We start from the raw sequence: 21,801 nt of genomic DNA, 5'->3' as shown, positions 1-21,801 counted from the left end.
GAATGGCCATCCGAGGTGCTAGGAAGAAAAAGGCTACAGAATGAATGCCAGGTAGCTGGGTGCCCACCCATCAGTATCTGTACACCCACAGATAGAGGTGATCAGACCTTCCTTTGGCAGACGATTAGTGCATGGGGTGATTCTCAAGATAAGTGTGGCAGCAGGCCCAATGGCACAGACACGTGTGCAGGTCTGATTAATTGTTATGCTCTATGATTCTTCGGAAGTGCCCCAAATCACAGTACGCCACGCCTTAATTGGCCAAAGTGATCACCAATCAGCAAAGCCTGACTGACCGCATCTGCCAAGTTACCACAATCCATGAGATAAATTTTCATCTTCAATTGCTGAACAGTAATCTGATGTAGTGGATCACCTGTCCTTGTAGAATCCACCCAATTTTCATTCTATTGATCCACTCGGCCAGATTAACACCCAGGGGTTGAAGATGGAAATTTATTCCATTATGTGTTTCACACTAATGAAAGAGCACTTGTAACATACAACAGTTCAATATATTAATGGTATATTTTAAAGTACTGGACTGCAGCAGTAATTACAGAAGTGAATTTAACAGTTTAAGAGACCCTGCAGAAATGTTCACCTACCTTGGCAGTTACGCCCATTGGGTGCAAGAGTATAGCCAGTTACTGGACAAGCACACTGGAAGCTGCCAGGAACATTGATGCAGCGATATGAGCAAATATTGCCTCCAGCAGGTAATGCACATTCATCAATGTCTATGGCCAGACGAAAAGAAATATATAGTTAACATAAGCCAATTGTCACATGAGATTACACATGATGCAAAAGAGGAGCTAGCAACAAGGCTGTTTTACCTATTGAGATAAGTTAAAGAGGCATAGCCAACTATTCTAGAGACATTCATCTTTAACTCTGTTTTCTTTTTATTCTTTGCAGTTTTCTCCCTTCTTTATATATTAACCTATACATTACTAAAATATGATTGTTTGGACACCAGCCATCCTCTAGTATCTTGGCTGAGTGATCTAGATGACTGAACTATGGGAGCAATATGGTTAACAACATAAGAAAAAGTCAAGGACAACAAAAAGCCATTTGGTCCATTCATTGCAACCCTCTAACATTTCTGCTTCCCCCCTCCCCGCGTCTAGCATCCAACAACATCTTGAATTGCCCAAGATCTTTGATTCCACTACCATACCTGGTAGATCATTTCAAACTTTAATCATACCTTTTCAAGTAAAGACATTTTTCCAAGATCTGTTTTAAAATTACTTGTGTAAACTGTACAAATGTATGTTTATGACATTCTGTTGCACTAGTTGGACTGATCTTAAAGTAATATCCTGGGTTCACATTGTCTATGCCATTTAGTGTTTTATATACCTCAATGAGGAAGCCACTTAGCCTTCTCTCTGTACCATAGAGTTTAATCCTGTCTCAACTGACAACACACAACAGGAGACAATGAATAATGTTCCCATATGTGAATTTAGTTTCTTTACTCTCTCTCCAGCCCACAAGAACCCGCCGGATCTATTGATTACTGCATTTGAAGTCGTTAAGGAGCTCATTGAGGAACATGCTGAGATTTTGGTGGGGGTGTATGGGCTGCACACTTGGTCAGGGGCAGACAAGGTGCATGCTGGCAGTTACACAGCAGGAAGCCAGTCATGACCGGTCCAACAAATTAGATGAGCCCATAAAAGGGAAAAGAGCTCAGAGGGTGACTTGGCCATTGGCACATAGATACAATCGGGTCAGCGCAGGTTCCGGGGGAGAGTGGTCACTAAGTACTCGGGAAATGCAGGGGGTCATCACCCTCCTGGCATCGTGGGTGCATAAGAGGAGGGAGCAGACTTTCAAACACATTTGGGAGGCCACCTGAGTGCAAGAAGTGCAGCTGCTGACAATGGGAGCATGACTTTCAGATTTTGGGTCCAGTTGCAATGAGCAGCAACATCCTCTGCAAGAAAGGCAAAGTCCCGGGCATGAGGAGGGCAGAGGAGAGGGACAAGGGGCAGGAAGGCAACAGAGGCCATACCCTCAACATAGGTTGTACCACCAAAGACGGAGCTACCTGGACATGTCAGAGAACCAGTGCTGCAGGAGACTGCAACTCTCCAGGCAGATGGTCACTGAGATTTGTGTCCTTGTCGCCGAAGACCTCACACCTTGCAGCAAGCTCGGCATGCCCTGGCAGTAGCTGTGGCCTTGAGCTTCTTTGCCTCTGGCTCCGTCCAAGGATCAGCAGTGGACCTTGATGGTGTCTTGCACGTGGCAGCACACCATTGCCTCTCACAGGTCACTGATGCTTTATTTGCGAAAGCTGGACAGTACATTCAATTCCAGACAGATGGGGCCTCACAAGTGCAAAGGACAGTAAGTTTCACCTCCATCACTGGATTCCCTCAGGTGCAGGGCGTCATTGACTGCATGTGGCCATTAAGGCACCAAGTGACCGATCAGTGAGATTCATCAATAGGAAGGGCTTCCATTCCCTCAATGTTCAGCTGCTGTGCGACTACAACAAAAGCTTCCTGCATGTGTGCACTCACTTTCCTGGCAGCTGCCATGACTCCTTCATCCTTCAGCAGTCCAAACTGTCGCAGCTCTTCATTCCATCCCTCAAACTATGTGGTTGGATTCTAGGGGACAAAGGATATCCCTTGAAGAGATGGCTACTCACCCCACTACGTGAACCCAAGACAGAGGCACAGAGATGCTACAATTGAAGCCATCTTCTCACTAGGTCCACCATGGAGCAGGCTATCGGGCTTCTGAAGATGGAGTTTCGGTGCCTGGATCAGTCAGGTGGGCCCTGCAGTATACTCCTGCAAGGGTCTCGTGCATTGTGGTAGTCAGCTACATTCTCCATAACATAGCCCTCCAGAGAGTGAGGATGAGACCCTAGAAGACACAGCTCATCACAGGAAGAGGAAGAGAAGGAGGAAGATGCAGAACACAGCCCAGGAGGGCGGCATGGTATGGAACTCACTTTGAAGTGCCCACAAGAACCCTTCCGTTGAAGATGCAGCCTGGAACGGCTCAACTCTTACTGCCAATAAGAGGTTTCACTGTCACCGTTCATGGACCCTTGTTCCCCTTCACCACTTCATCCCTTTTTTCCTGTCCTGCCATAAATAAAACGAGACTGACACATCTGGCTTCGCGTGTCCATATTTACATGGTGCTTAAAAAGACAAAAAATGCACAGTTACAGGTGATAGACATACCAGTGACCCCACTCAGTTCTCTGCCCGACACGGTGGCCTCCACTCCCGACCATGACCAAATGGTTCTTCCCTTCTGACATCGGATAAGTGGAGGCAGCTTGCTCACTTGTCTCAGCTAGTGGCTGATATGCATTTGTTGGGACGGCAGTGAGAGCACCTCCAGAGACTGCCGCACCAGCGTCATTGCAGGGGCAGCATCTATCAGTGGGCCCTGCTGAATAGATGCTCCCTCAGTCAGAGGGGTCAAAGAAGCCGCTGATGATGAAGATGCCCCGTGAGGGGTGGCACCCTCATCGTCCTCGGTGACTGCCTCAGTTCTTAGCTGGTGCTCTGGATGGCTGGAGGGGAACACCAGTTGGGGCACAACTGGCATCTCCTCCAAACATCACTGCACCATCAGCACCACTGACCGGTCAAGACTACATAATGTGGAATGCATCCTGTGAATGTCAGTGCACAGTTCCGTCATGCACTCCAAGTGCTGCCACATATGGCACGCCATGGAGGAGCTTATGTGCTCAAAGCCCTGAGCCATGATGGCACACATGAGTTGAATGGACATGTGGAAACACATCTTTTACTGCTAATCCAAGTAGAGTCATCTTGACTGTGACTCCTGAGACCCTGCATCTGTGCCCAGTGGAGCAGGGCTGTGGCTGTCCTCCATCCTCCTGCACACTTGTGACATCCTCATCACCCAGTGCCACCCTATCTACTCGTGTGCAAGGACCAATCGAAGTGAGTGTATCTGCGCAGGTGGAGGGTGCACTTGTAGGGTGTGACGGTGATTGGTCTGGCAGCACTTGGCCCAGTGATGATGCAGGAATTGGTCTTTGTGCCTTGATGTCCAGACCTGTGGGAAACACAAGAAGAGATTATGAGGACTAGCTTTTTAGAGCAGAAACCTCTGCAGTGGTGTGGCTTCCCAATGCAGCTGAGTCTTCGGCATGCTGTCGGACAGGCGGGTTGCAATACACCCACATAATCTACGCGTTCTACTTTCTATTCACCCTCTCCACCAGGTATACACATCTCACCTTCTCCGACTTCCTTGTAGTCAATGACCCTGGCGATCTCCATGGCTCCCTTTTCCATTGTGGGTTTGATGTTTAGGAAGGGAACCCCTCCGCCTGCCCGGGCCCTTTTGCGGGCAATATGTGTCTGTTTCTCCTGCAAGGCCAAAAAAGAGAGATAAGGCACTCCTGGTCTCTATGGTCAATGCCAATGGCTCATATACATAATAGGCTGCATGTATCTGTGCTGGCAGCTACTCAGCAGCACTATGGCTCTGAGCCTTGCTGAGGGCTCATTCAGACTCCTCCCATGTTCAGGCTCCTCAGCTGGAGTGTCTGATGGAGGTTGCATACCCAGAGGTATGTCCTGAAGATTTGGCATTCCACTCAATTTGCCAGAGCAAATAAAGTCATTGAACCTCTTCCTGCACTGGACACAGTTTCTGTGGACCACATTCCGTCTACTCGCTGTCTCCGCCACCTTGAGCCAGGACTGCTTGGTCGAGGAGGGTGGCCTTCTCCTGCCACCCTCCGGGAAGAGGGCATCCCTCCTCTCCCTCACTGCCTTGAGGAGGACCTCCAGTCTGGCATCTGCAATGCGAGGGGCAGCCCTGCCCTGGGTCCCACCCTTCTGCCTCTCCTGCTCCATCAGTAACAGAAAATGATTCAGTGAAACAACAGGCACAGTAATGGCTGCCATGGTCGGTTTAAATCGGGCCTGCTCTCTTTCTGTCCCACCTCTGTTCCCATCCCCACAGTCACTAATTGGCCTGTCCAACCCGCCCTCCAACCAATTAACAGTCCGCCCCCATGAAAATCCGAGGTTGTGACCTCTCCCGCCCAGGAGTGTGATTGGGAGCCAGGAACAGTCCCAACATCCGTTTCCCATCCCAGGAAGGAAAATCCTCCCCCAGGAAACTCAGCACAGTGAAACCAGGAAACTATATTTCAATTCCACGCCATACAGTAGAGTTAACAATATATCCTGCCAGGCAGCTCAGGAGAGAACTTTCAGCACAGTTTTATTGCAGCTGCTTTACTGCAGTGTAAGAAGAAAGTTGAGTGTATATAGTTTCGTAGTCAAGTGTTTGTGACCTCTGAGGGTCTCTGTGCTGACAGCCAATAATTGGCTCACTTCAGCAAAGAGGTGGAGGGAGAATTCTCATTTGTTCACGTTGTCTTTTAGGAAGAGAATGGAAAGCAAGGTGACTATTTTTGCTTGATGTGGCAACAATAATAACAACAAGATTAATGTGCAGCCAGAGGCAAATGTAACAAGAACAGATGCGTTGCAAGTTTTATCCTGGAGTGTGACCAACAAGAAAGTCAATATATCCTTCTACATGCTTCAGCAAATGCTGGTTGGTTCTGAGTTTGGAGGACACCTCTGATACAAATGTCAGTGTTGTTTGTCCCTGTTCCAGATTGCTACTTCTGCTGTCCAACGAGTTCCACTCTCCCTGCCAACACACCTTATCACTCACATGGCTGCCAACTGAGTTTGATCTGCAATGTATGCTGAGTTACCATCAGCTGAGCTTAATATTCTTAAACTAAAGGAGAGGAAGAGCAACAGTGAGAGATGTCAAATGACAGTTGGTCAGACTTACCAGTGGCTCCCTCCACAGTTGAATATCCTTCCCCACTCTCGCAGTGTGGTACTGGAGGATAACTGGTAGCTCAGGAACCATGCCCCAGGCTAATACAGTGGTTTGAGATAACAACGGGGGTAAAAGAAGAGAACTGGAGCTAAAAAAAATCCCCTCTCCACAGAGAGCAGAATGGAATAACCAAGCTATCATATCCAACTCTGGAGCTCCAGAGAATGACATGAGATATTGAGCATCAACCTTACAATTTGATTTCCTTTATCAGCCTTGTAATTTATTTTCAGGTGTCCATTATTATCTATAATTTTCTCCAGCTGAATCATTCACAATATTGCACTTAAATATCTAGTTCTCTAGTTGCACAAAAATACAGGAGAGGGGAGGGGCCAGAAAAGCTAATGAATAGCTGAATCTATCCGTCTCTTTTTTCCTTTATTTATCTCCTGAGTAAAACAACTGCACTTTCAGAATTTGAATTCAGTTTAAAAAGAAACTGGAAATAAAAAAATCAGTAAAAATGGCCATGAAGCTTTTGGATTGTGTAAAAAGGCCAATTTGTTCATTCAAGTCCTTTAGCGAGGGAAGCCTGGCATCCTTACCCAGTTTGGTCTATAAATGTGAATCCGGTATCACACTAATGTTGTTCACTCTTAAGTGCCCTCTGAAGTGGCCTAGCAAGCCACTCAGTTGCAAGAAGGCCCGACACCTTTTCAATGTGACTAAGGTTAGGCAATAAATGCTGGCCTTTCCAGCAGTGCCCACATCTTGAGTATGAATAAAAAATAAACCATATACCTACCATTATATTATTGACCAGGCAACTCTGAACTCTAACGCCAGCATGAACTGTGCACTGAACCCAGCACAGAAATAGATAGCTCTCTCGTGAGGGCAGGTCTGTGCAGGTCCCTGTTCCAGATTGCTACTTCTGCTGACCAACAAGTTCCACTCTCCCTGTCAACACACCTTATCACTCACAAAGGCTGCCAACGGCAGCCAACACTGACATTGTGCTAAGTCTCTGCCTCGTTTCAATGCAACCTCCACCCGCCAGCCCAGCTACCTTTTGTAATATCTGGGTGTGATGTGAAAATATCAGGCTTCCCTCCTGACACATTCTGCCTCCATTTTGCCATTCCTCCCACTTCCCAGCCCGTTTTTTTTTTAGAGATACAGCACTGAAACAGGCCCTTCGGCCCACCGAGTCTGTGCCGAGCATCAACCACCCATTTATACTAATCCTACACTAATCCCATATTCCTACCACATCCCCACCTGTTCCTATATTCCCCTACCACCTACCTATACTAGGGGCAATTTTATAATGGCCAATTTACCTATCAACCTGCAAGTCTTTTGGCTTGTGGGGGGCTGGTAGAATTCAGCCCATTATATTAAAACAGGAAGCTGGGTTTAATCCTTATTTTTAAGTTTTTTTTCCATCCTGGTGTTTGCCTGCTCTATGGCCATTTCCCCATCTGAGCACAAAGAGGAAACGATTTGCTCACAATTTACATGTCAACTGCTTAAGGATGGACTGGCTTTTCCAAGCTCTGAGAATATCTCTGTCACTATCATTTACCTCCTAGCAGCCAACTAAAAGACTTGAAAACATTACACTGCACAGAGTGACTGAGCAAATAGTTGGAGCTGCGGGCTGACAAGTCCCAGGGTCCTAATGGACATTATCTATGGATCTTAAAAGAAGTGGTTAGTGAGATAGTTCATGCATTGGTTTTAATTTTTCAAAATTCCCTAGATTCGAGGAAGGTTCCATTAGATTGGAAAATAGTGAATGTAACTCCTTTATTCAAAAAGGGAGACAGAAAGCAGGAAACTACAGTCCAGTTTGCTTAGCACCCATCATAGGGAAAATGTTAGAAGCTATTATTAAAGACATTATAGCAGGGCACTTAGAAAAATTCAAGGTAATCAGGTGAAAGGGAAATCATGTTTAACCAATTTATTGGAGTTCTTTGAAGAAGTAACATGTGCTGTGGACAAAGGGGAGCCCGTTGATGTACTGTACTTGGATTTCCAGAAGACAATTGACAAGATGCCACATAAAAGGTTATTGTGCAGAATAGGAGCTCATGGTGTAGCGGGTAACGTATTAGCATGGATAGAAGATTGGCTAGCTGGCTGGCTGAAAACAGAGAGTATGCATAAATGGGTCATTTTCTGATTGGCAGGATGTGATGAGTGGAGTCCCGCAGGGTTCTGTGCTGGGGCCTCAGCTTTTTACAATTTATATCAATAACTTAGATGAGGGGAGCGATGGCATGGTTGCTAAATTTGCAGATGACACAAAGATAGTTAGGAAAGAAGAGGACATAGGAGGTTGCAGACCGATATAGTTAGGTTCAGTGAGTGGCAAAAATCTGGCAGATGGAGTACAATGTGGGAAAATGTGATGTTGTTCACTTTGGCAGGAAGAATAAAAAAGCAGAGTATTACTTAAACAGAGAATGACTGTAGAATTCCGAAGTGCAGAGGGATCTAGATGTTCTAGTGCATGAGTCACAAAAAGTTAGTATACAGGTACAGCAAGTAGTAAAGAAAGCAAATGGAATGCTATCCTTTATTACGAGAGGAATTGAAAATAAAAGTAAGGATGTTATGCTTCAGTTATACAGAGCATTGGTGAGACCACATCTCAAACACTGTGTGCAGTTTTGGTCTCCTTATTTAGGGAAGGATGTGAATACGTTGGAGGTGGTTCAGAGGAGGTTTACTATATTGATACCTGGAATGAGCGGGTTGTCTTATGAGGAAAGGTTGGACAGACTGGACTTGTTTTCACTGGAGTTTAGAAGAGTGAGGGGGGACTTGATTGAATTATATAAGATCCTGAACGGTCTTGACAAGGTGGATGTCGAAAGGATGTTTCCTCTTGTGGGTGAGTCCAGAACTAGGGGGCACTGTTTAAAATGAGGGGTCGCCCTTTTAGGACAAAGATGAGGAGAAATGTTTTCTCTCAGAGGATTGTGTGACTTTGGAACTCTCTGCCTCAGAAGGTGGTGGAGCGGGGTCATTGAATATTTTTAAGGTGGAGGTAGATAGATTCTTGTTAGGCAAGGGAATCAAAGATTATCGGGGGTAGATGGGAGTGTGGAATTCGAGACACAAACAGATCAGCCATGATCTTATTGAATGGCGGAGCAGGCTCAAGGGGCCAAATGGCCTACTGCTGCTTCCAATTCGTATGTTTGTATGTATGTTTCCCCTTGTGAGAGAATCCAGAAATCGGGGTCACTGTTTAAAAATAAGGGGTCGTCCATTTAAGACAGAAAGGAGGAGAAATTTTTTCTCTGTCATGAGTCTTTGGAACTCTCTTCCTTAAAAGGCAGTGGAAGCAGAGTCTGAATATTTTTAAGGCAGAGGTGGATAGACTCTTGATAAACAAAGGGGTGAAAGGTTATCAGGGGTAGGCAGGAATGTAGTGTTGAGGTCTACATTGTCCTTTAACCTCTAGGACTAAGAATAGGAGGCAGCCTCAATTGACTTTCTACTGGCTATAAAGGTCTGAAGTGAAATGGGTTAAGGACCACATCAAGTCCTACAGTAAAAACTGCCCTCCGCTTAGCACAAATTGGCAATCACACAAAGATCAGAGACAAGGATGGTTGTTGTGGTGAATGGAAAAACATCACTCTGGTGCAAAGGATTGATTGGTAGTGCTTGATGTAGATACTGGGTAGAAAAAGTAAAAGATTCCCCATTACTGACAACCCTCACCTTGCTAAACATACAAACTAACTTTCAAAATTAATTTAAAAGAAATAATTGGTCAGGGTTTAAGGGCTCTCTGACCATCTGAGTGCGGACGGGAAATTACTTGCTCCCATTTCACATGCTAGCTAGCTAAGGATGTACTGGCTTTTCCAAGCTCTGATAATATCTATGCACCATTGTCAATCCTCTGTGCGATGCAGCTGGCTGCCAGCGAGATTCAGACAGAAATGTAATCATCCGCCTTACCTTCACAGGTTATTCCATCCGCATCACTGAGCTGGTAACCACGGCGGCAGTAACACTGGTATGAGCCAAAGACATTAGCACATTCTTGACTGCACGGACTGACGTCACATTCATTCACATCTAAAAGCACAAAACACAAGATAAAATTCTAGAAGTTAAGGGCAGGCACTAGTTTTACTTTTCTTCTCAGAAATGTTAAGTAGGTTAAATGTAATAAATGATTCACACGAGGCTGGCGTAGTTTCTATGTGTCCAGGTATGGTCTCAGCAGCTACACCTATATGCCTTAAACTGGATCTGTGGTTGTGTCGGCCTATCAATCACAACAGAGAAAGGGGTGACTGAGAGTAAGAGTAAGACAGCCCCTTGTTATGAAAAGGGAAGTTTCAGGTTGGTCTGATGATAAGGAGGTGGTATTTGCGATTCCAGAATATTCTTGTGATTGACAAGTGGTATTTGGGATTGTAGGTTACTAATAGAATGAAGAAAGTGATATTTAAGATTGTCAGTTATTATTATGATAAAGGAATTTAAACTATCTGAAATCTCAATTTTTGTTGCAGATGATAGAGGTGTATTTGGGATCATGGGATCACAGGTTGTTCTGCTGATCAAAAAGAGAGACATGTAACCATCTTTTATAATCAGTGAGTAATTTAATAAACTATATCGAGTACCTTCACAGTTTCTCCCATCAGGTGAGAGTTTAAAGCCTTTGCTGCAGCTGCAATAGTAGGAACCTGGAGTGTTCTCACAATTGTGAGCACAGAGGCGCCCAGGATAACGCCTGCATTCATTTTCATCTGAGACAGAAGTAGAAACAAAAACTTAGAAAGGAAACAATAAATTCATGAAACTGCAATAAACAGCAACTAGTCATGCTTAATGCATGGAGGCGAAGCAGGAGACAACTATACTGAAATTATTAACAGAGAAGCAAACACAGTGGAGGCCCCCACTACCTGCTGACATTGAAGTTCCTGGATGGCAAATTGCCATCTCACAAGCAACTCCAGCAGTCTGTCAGCAACAGTAGCAAATGGATGTGATAGTGAATAGTGCCAGGAGAGGCAGCCTCACAGTTTGGGGAGGGAGCCACTACCTCAGTAAAGTCTTTTAGGGAGCAAGAGTGGGGGGAAAATGAAAAAAAGACTTCAAAAGTTAATTGAAAACATCAATTACCATGGACAACATGGGTTATTTAAACAAGGCCTAGGTCTAACATGAGACACACAAGCTGACAGAGGAACTGGATTGATGAAAAAGATTTTTGGAAAACCGTCCCTCTGATTTGTTTATAAATATATGTGATGCAAAAACTTCACATTCTGGCTGTTCCGTCATGTCAAGAAAAAGTTGCCTGAACAGCAAGAGAAAACGCCTTTGGATGTATTGTGTCACTTTTATCACATGATACACATGAGCTACAAGAGAGGGGATGATTCCTGCAAACAATCCTATACATATGCTTTTTATATCACTCGCTCTTTTCAACTGCTCTACGAGGAACTTCATCCTAGTGAAGTATATCATTCATAAGGTCCACTGAGTATACCGATACACACCATGTACATTCCAGTAAAGGCCTGCTACCCGACCCGAACCCAACGGGACCCGACGACATGTGTCGGGTTCGGGTCGGGTCGGGTTGCACTTCCAGGTCCGGCATTCGGGCTCGGTTCGGGTCGGGCCAGATTGGACGTGCTCTATCACCACCTCAGGTAAGTGACTTTAATGTTAATTTACTTTTTGGACTTTAAAGGTGGTTTTGTTACAGTTATTTTAAGCTTGTGCAGATAAGGAACAAAGTGAAAAACGGAAGGTAAGTTAACTGATGGTTGGGTCGGGTCGGGTCGGGTCGGGCGCGGGAAAAATGGAAGGACTGGGGCCGGGTCGGGCTCGGGGTCAGATGGGGTTCTGTCGGGCTCGGGTCGGGTCTCATTTGCAGACCCGAGCAGGCCTTTACGTTCCGGTGCTATAGCTATGACACTGTCACTCTACGTTCTTGCAGTTTTATGTTGCAATCTGCTGACACTTTCTCACACTTCATTGGATTTTAGATTATGATTAGATTAGAGATACAGCACTGAAACAGGCCCTTCGGCCCACCGAGTCTGTGCCGACCATCAACCACCCATTTATACTAATCCTACACTAATCCCATATTCCTACCAAACATCCCCACCTGACCCTATATTTCCCTACCACCTACCTATACTAGTGACAATTTATAATGGCCAACTTACCTACCAACCTGCAAGTCTTTGGCTTGTGGGAGGAAACCGGAGCACCCGGAGAAAACCCACGCAGACACAGGGAGAACTTGCAAACTCCACACAGGCAGTACCCAGAATCGAACCCGGGTCCCTGCAACTGTGAGGCTGCAGTGCTAACCACTGCGCCACTGTGAATTAAAAATCAAACAGGGTGAAGAAAGAGTTTAATGGAGCAGTACTTCATAAAAAAGGGTTTGACAAAGATTTTCTGTTTGCTGCAAGATAACCTAGAAGAGCCATTTTGCTATCTGTTACTCAGTGATAGCACTAAGATCTCTGAGTCAGAAGGTTGTGGATTCAATTCCCTGTCCAGCACAAAATCCAGGCCAACGCTCCAGTGCAATACCAAGGGAGTGCTGCACTATGAGAGGTGCTGTCTTTTAGATGAGATGTTAAAGCAAGGCCCCATTTGCCCTCTCAGGTGGTTGTAAAATATCCCATGGCACTATTCAAACCAGACCAGGAGAATTCTCCCAGTGTCCTGGCCAATATTTATCCCACAAATAAACCTCAAAATAAACAGATTATCTGATCATTGCCACATTGCTCTTTGTAGGACTTTGCTGTGCACAAATTGGCTGCTGTACTTCCTACATTACAAAAGTGACTACACGTCAAAAAAGTACTTCATTGGCTTTGGGATGCCTGACATCATGGAAGGTGCTTTATAAATGCAAATTTTTTCTTTCCAGGGTGAAATGATGTGCCAAGGAAATCATTTGTTGCCATGCTTAAAAATAGCACCAGGTTTGCACAAACATTTTTTCATAAGTATGAAAATTAAATAGATGTATTCCTCAACCTTTTTGGCCCTTCAACACATTCCACCATGTCCACATGGCCATCCTTTCAGGTGCTACTCTTCCCCCTTCTGTTGCTATTTTGCCCTTCAGTCAGGATCACTGATTCACTCACTGCCACAGTGTGGTTAGATGACAGGAATGGTCTCACGAATTTTTCTCATCTTCTGAAATCCCATCATGCAACAAAGCAATAAGCATTAATAGAGTAAAAGCAAAATACTGCGGATGCTCTGAAATAAAAACAAGAAATGCTGGAAATACTCAGCTGGTCTGGCAGCATCTGTGGAGAGAGAAGCAGAGTTAATGTTTCAGGTCACTGACCCGAAACGTTAACTCTGCTTCTCTCTCCACAGATGCTGCCAGACCTGTTGAGTATTTCAAGCATTAATGGAGAATGTTCTGGCAGCCAGGCCAAGAAACACTGAAACATACCCATGGTTCCTATCTCAACTTGTGGTTCTCACCCACGACTCTGAATAGGAGTCCAACTACCAGGCAAATAGTATTTCATTTGTAAAATCACTGAATTATAGCCTTTGTTGGCCATGCAGTAAATCCCACTTACCAATGCACGTCCTTGAAATGCTGTCAAAGTAGTATCCAAACTTGCATTCGCAGCGAAAACTGCCAGGAAAATTCTTGCAGGCATGTCCTTCGCCACAGGGATTTTGGAAACCTTCACATTCATCAATATCTGCATGGAGAACAACAAACAGGGAAAGCTTGAAATTATAAAAGACAAATGAGAAGTTACCATTTGTGAAGCTTTTTTTGACAAGCTACACATAGTAGCAAAAATATACACAGTTTGGCCTAATTTCTTGTTTTTAATGCTACCAGACCAGAGCTATGCATGGTGGGAGCAGGTTTGAAGAGTTCAGCCACCAGCTCCAATATTTTACACACCCAATAAGTGCTCCTACCACAAGAAATTCTGTATCGGGAGCACTAATGATAAAAATTTGCCCTCATATATCTAATACAGATATTACAAAATTCCAGCCAATGTTTCAATTACATGCACCCAAATTTTTTTACAAGTCTCAATTTTACCAGTTACTGTAGAATCCTAATCTACACAGCAGGTCAGAAAAGGCAAGCAAGATTCGGGCCAAGAAAGTAATACTCAGTGCTTGCAACACTGGCGTGCACCAGCTGTAAGTTTGTTGCGCAAAATGCGATGGAGCAGCACACCTGGCACTGGAAGTCTGTGCTCTAGGCTCATGAAGGCCTCAAAATGCAAATTAGATCCTTGCTCCATAATGTGGTCTTAGTGCGTAAACAGCACTGTTGGAGCTCAATGCCAATATAAGTCAGACTTGGGATGAATAGCTCACACAGCCATTTTATGATCCTGTTTCTTGAAAGGTTCCTCTTGGGAGTTCCATGATGACCGTGTGATTTCATTGTTTATTTTGTAATGTCCTTGAGTTTTACAATGGCTGCATTTCACTCTTTCTTAAATCTGTCAACTGTGGGATGTTAAACACTCCTTAAAACCCACCTTTTCAACCAAACTTTTGGCCATCTCTCCTATTATCTCCTTTTGCGACTTAGTGTCATACTTTGTTTAATAATACTCCCGTGAAGGGCCTTGGACGTTTTATTATGTAATGCAATCAGGCAGAGTCAATATGGTTTTCTGAAAGGGAAATCGTGTTTAAAAAATTTAGAGTTCTTTGAGGATGTAACAAGCAGGATGGATAAAGGGGAACCAGTAGATGTACTGTATTTGGACTTCCAAAAAACATTCAAGAAGGTGCCACACAAAAGGCAAGCTAAGAGCTCATGGTGTTGGGGGTAATATATTAGCATGGATAGAGGATTGGCTAACTAACAGGAAACAGAAATTCAGGATAAATGGGACATTTTCAGATTAGCGAACTGTAACTAATGGAGTGCCACAGGGATCAGTGCTGGGCCTCAACTACTTATGCTCTATATTAATGACTTGGATGAAGGAACCAAGTGTATTGTAGCCAAATTTGCAGATGATACAAAGATAGATAGGAAAGCAAGTTGTTAGGAGGACACAAAGTGTCTGCAAAGAGATATAGATAGTTTAAATGAGTTGGCAAAAATTTGGCAGATGGGGTAAAATGTGGGAAAGTGTGAAGTTGTCCACTTTGGCAGGAAGGATAAAAAAGCAGAATACTATTTCCATGGAGAGACTGCAGAATGCTGCAGTATCTTCACCCATAGGCTTAAGCAATCAAGCACAGTGAATACAGATCAATGGACAGACTAGTACAATCAAACCCAGATCAATCAAACACCACACAGAGGGATCTGGGTTTTCTTGTACATGAATCACAACATGTTAGCATGCAGGTACAGCAGGTAATTAAGAAGGTACATGGAATGTTGGCATTTATTGCAAGGGGGATGGAGTATGAAAGTAGGGAAGTCTTGCTGCAACTGTACAGGGGATTGGTGAGATCACACCTAGAGTACTGTGTAAAGTTTTGGTTAAAAAGGAGGGATTAATTAAGGAGGGATATACTTGCATTGGAAGCATTTCAGAGAAGGTTCACTAGACTGATTCCAGAGATGAAGGGGTTATCTTATGAGGAAAGGTTGAGCAGGTTGGGCCTATACTCATTGGAGTTTAGAAGAATGAGAGGTGATCATATTGAAACATGTAAGATTTTGAGGGAGCTTGACAGGATAGATGCTGAGAGGATGTTTCATTGCTTGCTACATTTTACACATTCCTGTGTAGCAGCCTTGACATAGAGAAGGCTGGAGAAGACAGGAATCTGCAGCTAGTGGCAGAACACACCCACAATCTGCAGACTGAAGACATTGTCATGGACAGGTGGGAGGTGGTGTGGGTGACTTCCACTTTTCACCTCTCAACTGACCGCAGATAGCGTTTTAAAAATAGTGTTTTAGTTGCTGAGTGTTTTAGGGGTCAAATAAATAGACAAATGCCAGGTTTTCTCATAGATTAAAAAAGAAAGATAAATATTTATTTTACGCAATAACTGAAAAATGTTCGTGACCTCACTCACTCAAGCATTCACACACACACACACACACACACACACACCCGCAAAAGATCGAGAGTAGAGTGGTAGCATGCAGTTAGAGTCCAATTGCGGTAAAAGAGTTTGTTGTTTTACAAAAACCTTTGGAAGCTTTCAATGGTGCAGGCCTGAAAGTTCTTTGTCTTGAAAAGGATGAAGCATTGCAGGCTCCTTGTGGTTAAGCCTTAATCCAAAGACAATGGGGGAAAATCCTGGGTGACCTTTGCAGGTGGGGGAGTTCCAAAAGTCACCTTGCAATTTCTCTGCTGCTGTAGTACAAAGATGTTGTCAGCAGGGCTCCTGCTTTTCTGGAACTGTCTCACAGCTGTTCTGGCTGGATAAGAGCTTCTCTGGCTGCTCTGCTGTTCTGCACTTCTCTCTCCAGAGAGATACCTTTTAAGGTAGAAACTTGTCAGGTTGGGGTGTCGATCAGATAACTAAGGGCTCTCTCCCTGGGGTGATTCATACAATGTTCCAGGATATTGGAACCATTGTTCCCTGACGGCATCTGAATTTGGTCCATTCTGATGAATAGGTGCTCTTCACACTCATTCTGGTGACCTTGGCCATGGAAACAGGCTGTCTGCAAAAACTTTTGTTAGTTAATTCCTGTAGATAATAGTCATCAATTAGTAATGGGCTCCTTTTAATTTCAATGGGTTCTCCCCAAAGCTAATTCAGACGTGGTTAACAAGTTTCATCTTCAGCAGACAAACATATATATTTTCAATGCAGGAGGGGAAGGATGTATCACCTGACCTCTTCTTCCTTTTTGTTGGATAGTCAAGTGCCACAATTTTTTACTTTTTCATTTCATAATTTCTCCAGTTCATTGTTTATTTCATCACGGCTCCTTCCGAGTGTGGCAACATATTTATAAAAGAACCACAATCAGCAAGAGTCATAAGATAGGGTACAACTGATGACACATTAAATTAAGTGGCCAAAACATCCAAGACACAACAACCATCTGAACATGTCCAATACCCTTGCCAAATACAAAAGCATTTCCCCTGATCTACTATAATCTGTCTAACACCAAAAGAACTGCTGTATATATTGTAATCACAGTTATCCCAACTTTTATTAAGTCTGAAACTGTGTGGTGCATGTGTTTTCAGTGTGTTCTGCCTCTTACTTCCTCTTGGTGAACCTGTATGGTGTGTTTTTGACTTTCTGTAATTACTGCTGTCTATTACAGCCGTATGGTTATCGCCTGCAGATGGATAAAAAATTGGCATATTTTGGAATAAGGAAGGTAACAGAAATTGTGTGTCTAACTGCACAGCCCAGATTAGAGTTTATGTAAGTTTCTGAACATGCAGCATGCATATGTGGGACATGGATAAATGCATCGGCTTTGCAGCAGTACAGAAAGGGAAGCAAAAACTTGGAAAAGTCTGCATATTTGGGAAGTCAGGAACAGCTGCCCAGGTGCTGGTTAGTTCCCTCCTGTGATACTGTACCAAACTTACAATGAAGTTTTATGAGTTTGCAATCCACAGCAACATTGCAAAATCAGGTGAAGTGCCAACAAACACTCACCTAGGGCAACTTTTCAGAGACTTGTAAATGGTTGTGTATCTGCTCCCACAACCTCTAGACAAGTGAAGCAGCATTGACCTTCTCTGCCATCTCCATCTAAGCCACCTTTGAGCTGATGTTCACAGCAAGATGCTGCTCACCATCAAAAATGACCACGTCCAGCCAATACTTTCTACAGCATGACTTCCAAAATTATATCTTTAAAGAGTATCATTCCACCTTGACCTTTTGCATCATTTCTCTCCCTTAGTCATAGTACGGTTTTAAGACAGCCTGCAGCACTATAAGAGGTGCTGGCACCATGTGTCCCATTTTATCAATTTGCTTCATTAAGCACTAACTAAATCTGTTGTTGTTGAACCACAATGACAACAATGATGATGACAGCATGAACAACGACAAACACTTATATAATGTCTTTAACATTAAAAAGTCCCATGGCATTTCACACATAGAAACAGACAATAAGGGATGGTAGCATAGTGGTAATGTTACTGGATTTGTAATCCAGAGGCCTGGACTAATACTCTGCACACTTGATTTCAAATCCCACTGTAGCAGCTTTTAAATTTAATTAATAATGAAGTGCTAATCTCATTAATAATGATCATGCAACTACTGGAGTGTTGTAAAAACACATCTAGTTCAATAATGTCCTTCAGGGGAGGAAATCTACTGGCCTACATGTGAAAAAGTTGAGGAGTTGATGAAAATTATTGTAGCAGAGATATTGGGTTGGATTTTATGGTCCCCCCTGAGGCAGGGCTAGAGGCCAATGGGGTGGGGGTGGGGTAGGTAGGTATGGTGAATCATGGTAGGGGGTAGAGGGTCCGTCACCAAGCGATCTTATCGGGGGCAGGATACGCTAACAATGGCCTTCCCATCCAGAGGCCAATTGAGGCTCTTAAGTGGCCTATTAACGGCCAATAAAGGGCCTCTTGCCTCTGCCACTGGGATCTTACCAGCGGCAGGGGTGACTCCGCTATGAAAGGAGGGCGCCTGTAAAAAGAGGTGCTTTCCCTGGGGGGGGTGGGGGGGTGGCCTTCTCTGTGACTCATGAAGGAATCCCGCCTGAACCACTTCACCATGCACCCCAGGACCCCCCCTCCCCCTGGACTGCACAATCATCCCCTCACCCCACCTCGCCGGAGCCTTCCGGACTGGCCCTGGTGACCCCGTCTCAGCTACCAGTGGTCCAGGGTTCCAGAGCTGGGCCTGGGTCCGAGGCCTCTCCAGTACCGGCGGTGGCCACCACTCCCGGAACTGCTGAGCTGCCGGCCCTCTGATTGGCTAGCAGCTCATGGAGGCGGGATCCCCATCTTTATCCCTGCTTGTAAAACTTTGATGTAAGAAGACCGGCGGATCGTTCCAGGGGAGCAGGAAAAGGCCGAGGCAGGGCTCCCCCCAGCATACTCAGCCTGGCGCTGTGAGTCACACCTCCTGCACAAAATCCAGCCCATTGTTTCAGACGGCTTGGAAAGGAGATAGAGCGATAGTTATGATAGCACAGAAGGAGGCCATTCTGCCCATCGAGTCCATGTCGGGTCTCTGTAGAACAATCTCATCAGTTCCATTCTCCCATTCTATGCCTGTAGCCCTGCAAGTTTATTTCCCTAAAGTGCCTATCCAATTTTCTTTTGAAATCATTGACCTTCTCCACTTCCATCACCCGCATAGGCAGCAAGTTTCAGGTCATTACCACATCTTGTGTGAAAAAGTTCTTTCTCACATCCCCCATGTTTCTCTTGCCCAAAACCTTAAATCTGTGTCCCCGAGTCCTTGTACCATCAACTAATGGGAACAGCTTTTCTTTGTCTACCTTATGTACACCAGACACAATCTGTACTCATCAGTCAGACCTCTTTTGCTCCAAGGAGAACAATCCCAGCTTCTCCAACCTAACCTTGGAGCTAAATTCCCTCATCCCTTCAACTATTCTTGTAAATCTCCTCTGCACCCTCTCACATCCTTCCTAAAGTGTCTTGACCAGAAATGGATGCAATACTCTAGTTGTCGTCTAACCCGAGCTTTATAAAGGTTCAGCATAACTTCCCTGCTTTTGCACTCAATACCTCTATTTATGAAGCCCAAGATCCCATATGCTTTGCTGCTAATTATTTTCTCAACATGTCCTGCCACCTTCAAAGATCCATGCACATGCACCCCCAGGTCTCTCTATCTACACGCTCTTTAGAACTATGCCATTAATTCTATATTGCCTCTCCCTATCCCTTCTGCCAAAATGCATTACCTTACACTTCTCTGTATTATATTCCATCTGCCACTTGTCTGTCCATTCTGCTAGCCTCTCTATGTCCTGTTGCAGTTAATTGGTATCATCCTTACTGTTTGCCACATCTCCAAGTTTGGTATCATTGGAAAATTTCAAAATTTTGTTCTGTATTCCAATATCCAAGTCATTTATATATATATATCAAAAAAGCAGTGGCCCCAGCACTGACCCTTGGGGAACACCACTGCTGATCATCCTCCAGTCTGAAAAACAACCATTTACCACAACTCACTGTTTTCTGTCCTTAATCCAATTTTTTTATCCCAGCTGATACTGACCTTCCTATTCCATGGCCTCAATTTTGTTAATCAGCCTTTGTCAAATGCTTTCTTAAAATCCATATAGACAATATCCACTGCATTCCCTTCATCAACCTTCTCTGTTACTTCATCAAAAAATTCAATTAGATTAGTCAGACACGATCTGTCTTTTCCAAATCCATGCTGGTTATCCTTAATAAACACAAACCTCTCAAAGTGCCTGTTGATTTTTCCCTTATTATTGTTTCGAAAACTTTACCCACCACTGATGTTAAACTGACCAGTGTGTAGTTACTAGGAATGTGCTTACATCCTTTCTTGAACAAGGGTGTCACATTTACCATTCTCCAATCCTCTGGCACCTCAGCCATATCTATGGAAGATTTGAAGATTATGGCAAGCCCTTCTCCTATCTTCACCACCAACCCCCACCCCCCTGACCATCACCCCACCAGCTTCCCTTTGCAACTTGGGATGTAAGCCATCCAGACCAGGTGTCTTATCCACTCTAAGCAGAGCCAGCCTTTCCAGTACATCCTGTCTCAATTTTCACCCCATCCATTACCTCTACCATCTCTGTTTCAACTGATATTTTGTCAGCATCTTCTTCCTTAGAAAACACCAATACAAAGCATTCATTAAGTATTCCAGCCTCACCCTGCGCCCCTAAGTATATATCACCTTTGTCCCGAATAGACCCCACCCCACCTCTCCCTATCCGCTTACTATTTACACGCAAGTAGAAGATTTGTGGGATACCTTTTATGTTAACCTTTTGTGATAAAAATGAGGAGGTGGAAAGATTTAGGGAGGGAGTTGCAGGGTCCAAAGTGGCTGAAGGCTCTGCCAGCATTTTTGAGATGAAGTTAGTGGGTACAGAGTCAGAGGACCATGTGTTGACTGCTCTTTGTGTGAAGAAAAATTTTCCAAAACCAATCTTAAATTTCTCTTTTACTAGCCAATTCCTTTGCCAAATTCTCAAAGCGTAGCTTGAAGTAATTTTTTGAATCTAACTTTTCCATGCTGCTAACTATCAAATATCTGTATAAAAGCACCTCTCAACAACTTCCTTTCAAAAGTGAAAAACCCAACTTTTTCCATCTTCTCCTCATTCCTCAATCTTCTTGACGATAGGAATTAGCGTTAAGAGTTCTGGCACACACTTACTGACGAGATGTTGGTTCTATCAACCCCATTAACGAACGCTGAAGTTATGAATTATGCAACTCACCCATGCAATGTGATCCATCCGCAGAGAGCCGATAGCCTCGACCACAGTTCACAATGTTGCGCTGACAACTGTATGAACCAATGTTGTTGATGCAGGTGTAGCCAGACTGGCAGGGTAGAGCAGCATAGTTACACTCATTGATGTCTGGAAATGCAAATAAAACAGTTTAATAACAACGCAGCCGGCAGCATCCCGCATTCACTGGCAATCACCATGGGAACAGGTAGAAGGCAGGGTGCAATTTTGACAGCATCTTCTCCAATTAAAACATTAAAAACTTGACAGGTTGTTTCATTTACACATTTACAGTCCAGCGGTTGAACACAATTTCTAGCTTGCAAGCTAGAATTGTTTTGGTAAAGAGAGACAAATTATGAAAGAAGGAAGCTGCCAAACAAGTAGCTTCTATCTTTCAGCAGATGTGATCATATGTAATTTTCAAAAGCATATTAATATTTAAAAAATCAAATATCACTTGGGTCATTTGCCGTCATTGGTGCTATTCAAAGCCATGTCAGGAAGACACTTCAATTAGCCAA

The 21,801-nt window shown here is 44.1% G+C and overlaps 1 protein-coding gene across 4 annotated transcripts in view; it reads right to left on the bottom strand.

Moving 5' to 3' along the window:
* The window catches only part of fbln1 (fibulin 1), a 215,732-nt gene that overhangs the window by 103,101 nt on the left and 90,830 nt on the right, over positions 1 to 21,801 (bottom strand). For all 4 annotated transcript variants that reach the window (XM_068050808.1, XM_068050810.1, XM_068050807.1 and 1 more), the window contains 5 exons: positions 21,263 to 21,406; positions 13,470 to 13,598; positions 10,503 to 10,628; positions 9,826 to 9,945; positions 609 to 740 (listed from right to left, as the gene is read on the bottom strand). In XM_068050808.1, coding sequence (XP_067906909.1) covers positions 609 to 740; positions 9,826 to 9,945; positions 10,503 to 10,628; positions 13,470 to 13,598; positions 21,263 to 21,406 — 651 coding nt within the window. The remainder of the gene's footprint in view (positions 1 to 608; positions 741 to 9,825; positions 9,946 to 10,502; positions 10,629 to 13,469; positions 13,599 to 21,262; positions 21,407 to 21,801) is intronic.

This window comes from Heterodontus francisci, chromosome 18 (genome assembly GCF_036365525.1).
Source record: "Heterodontus francisci isolate sHetFra1 chromosome 18, sHetFra1.hap1, whole genome shotgun sequence".
NCBI classification, from domain to species: Eukaryota; Metazoa; Chordata; class Chondrichthyes; order Heterodontiformes; family Heterodontidae; genus Heterodontus; species Heterodontus francisci.
This window is presented reverse-complemented; position numbering and strand designations above follow the sequence as displayed.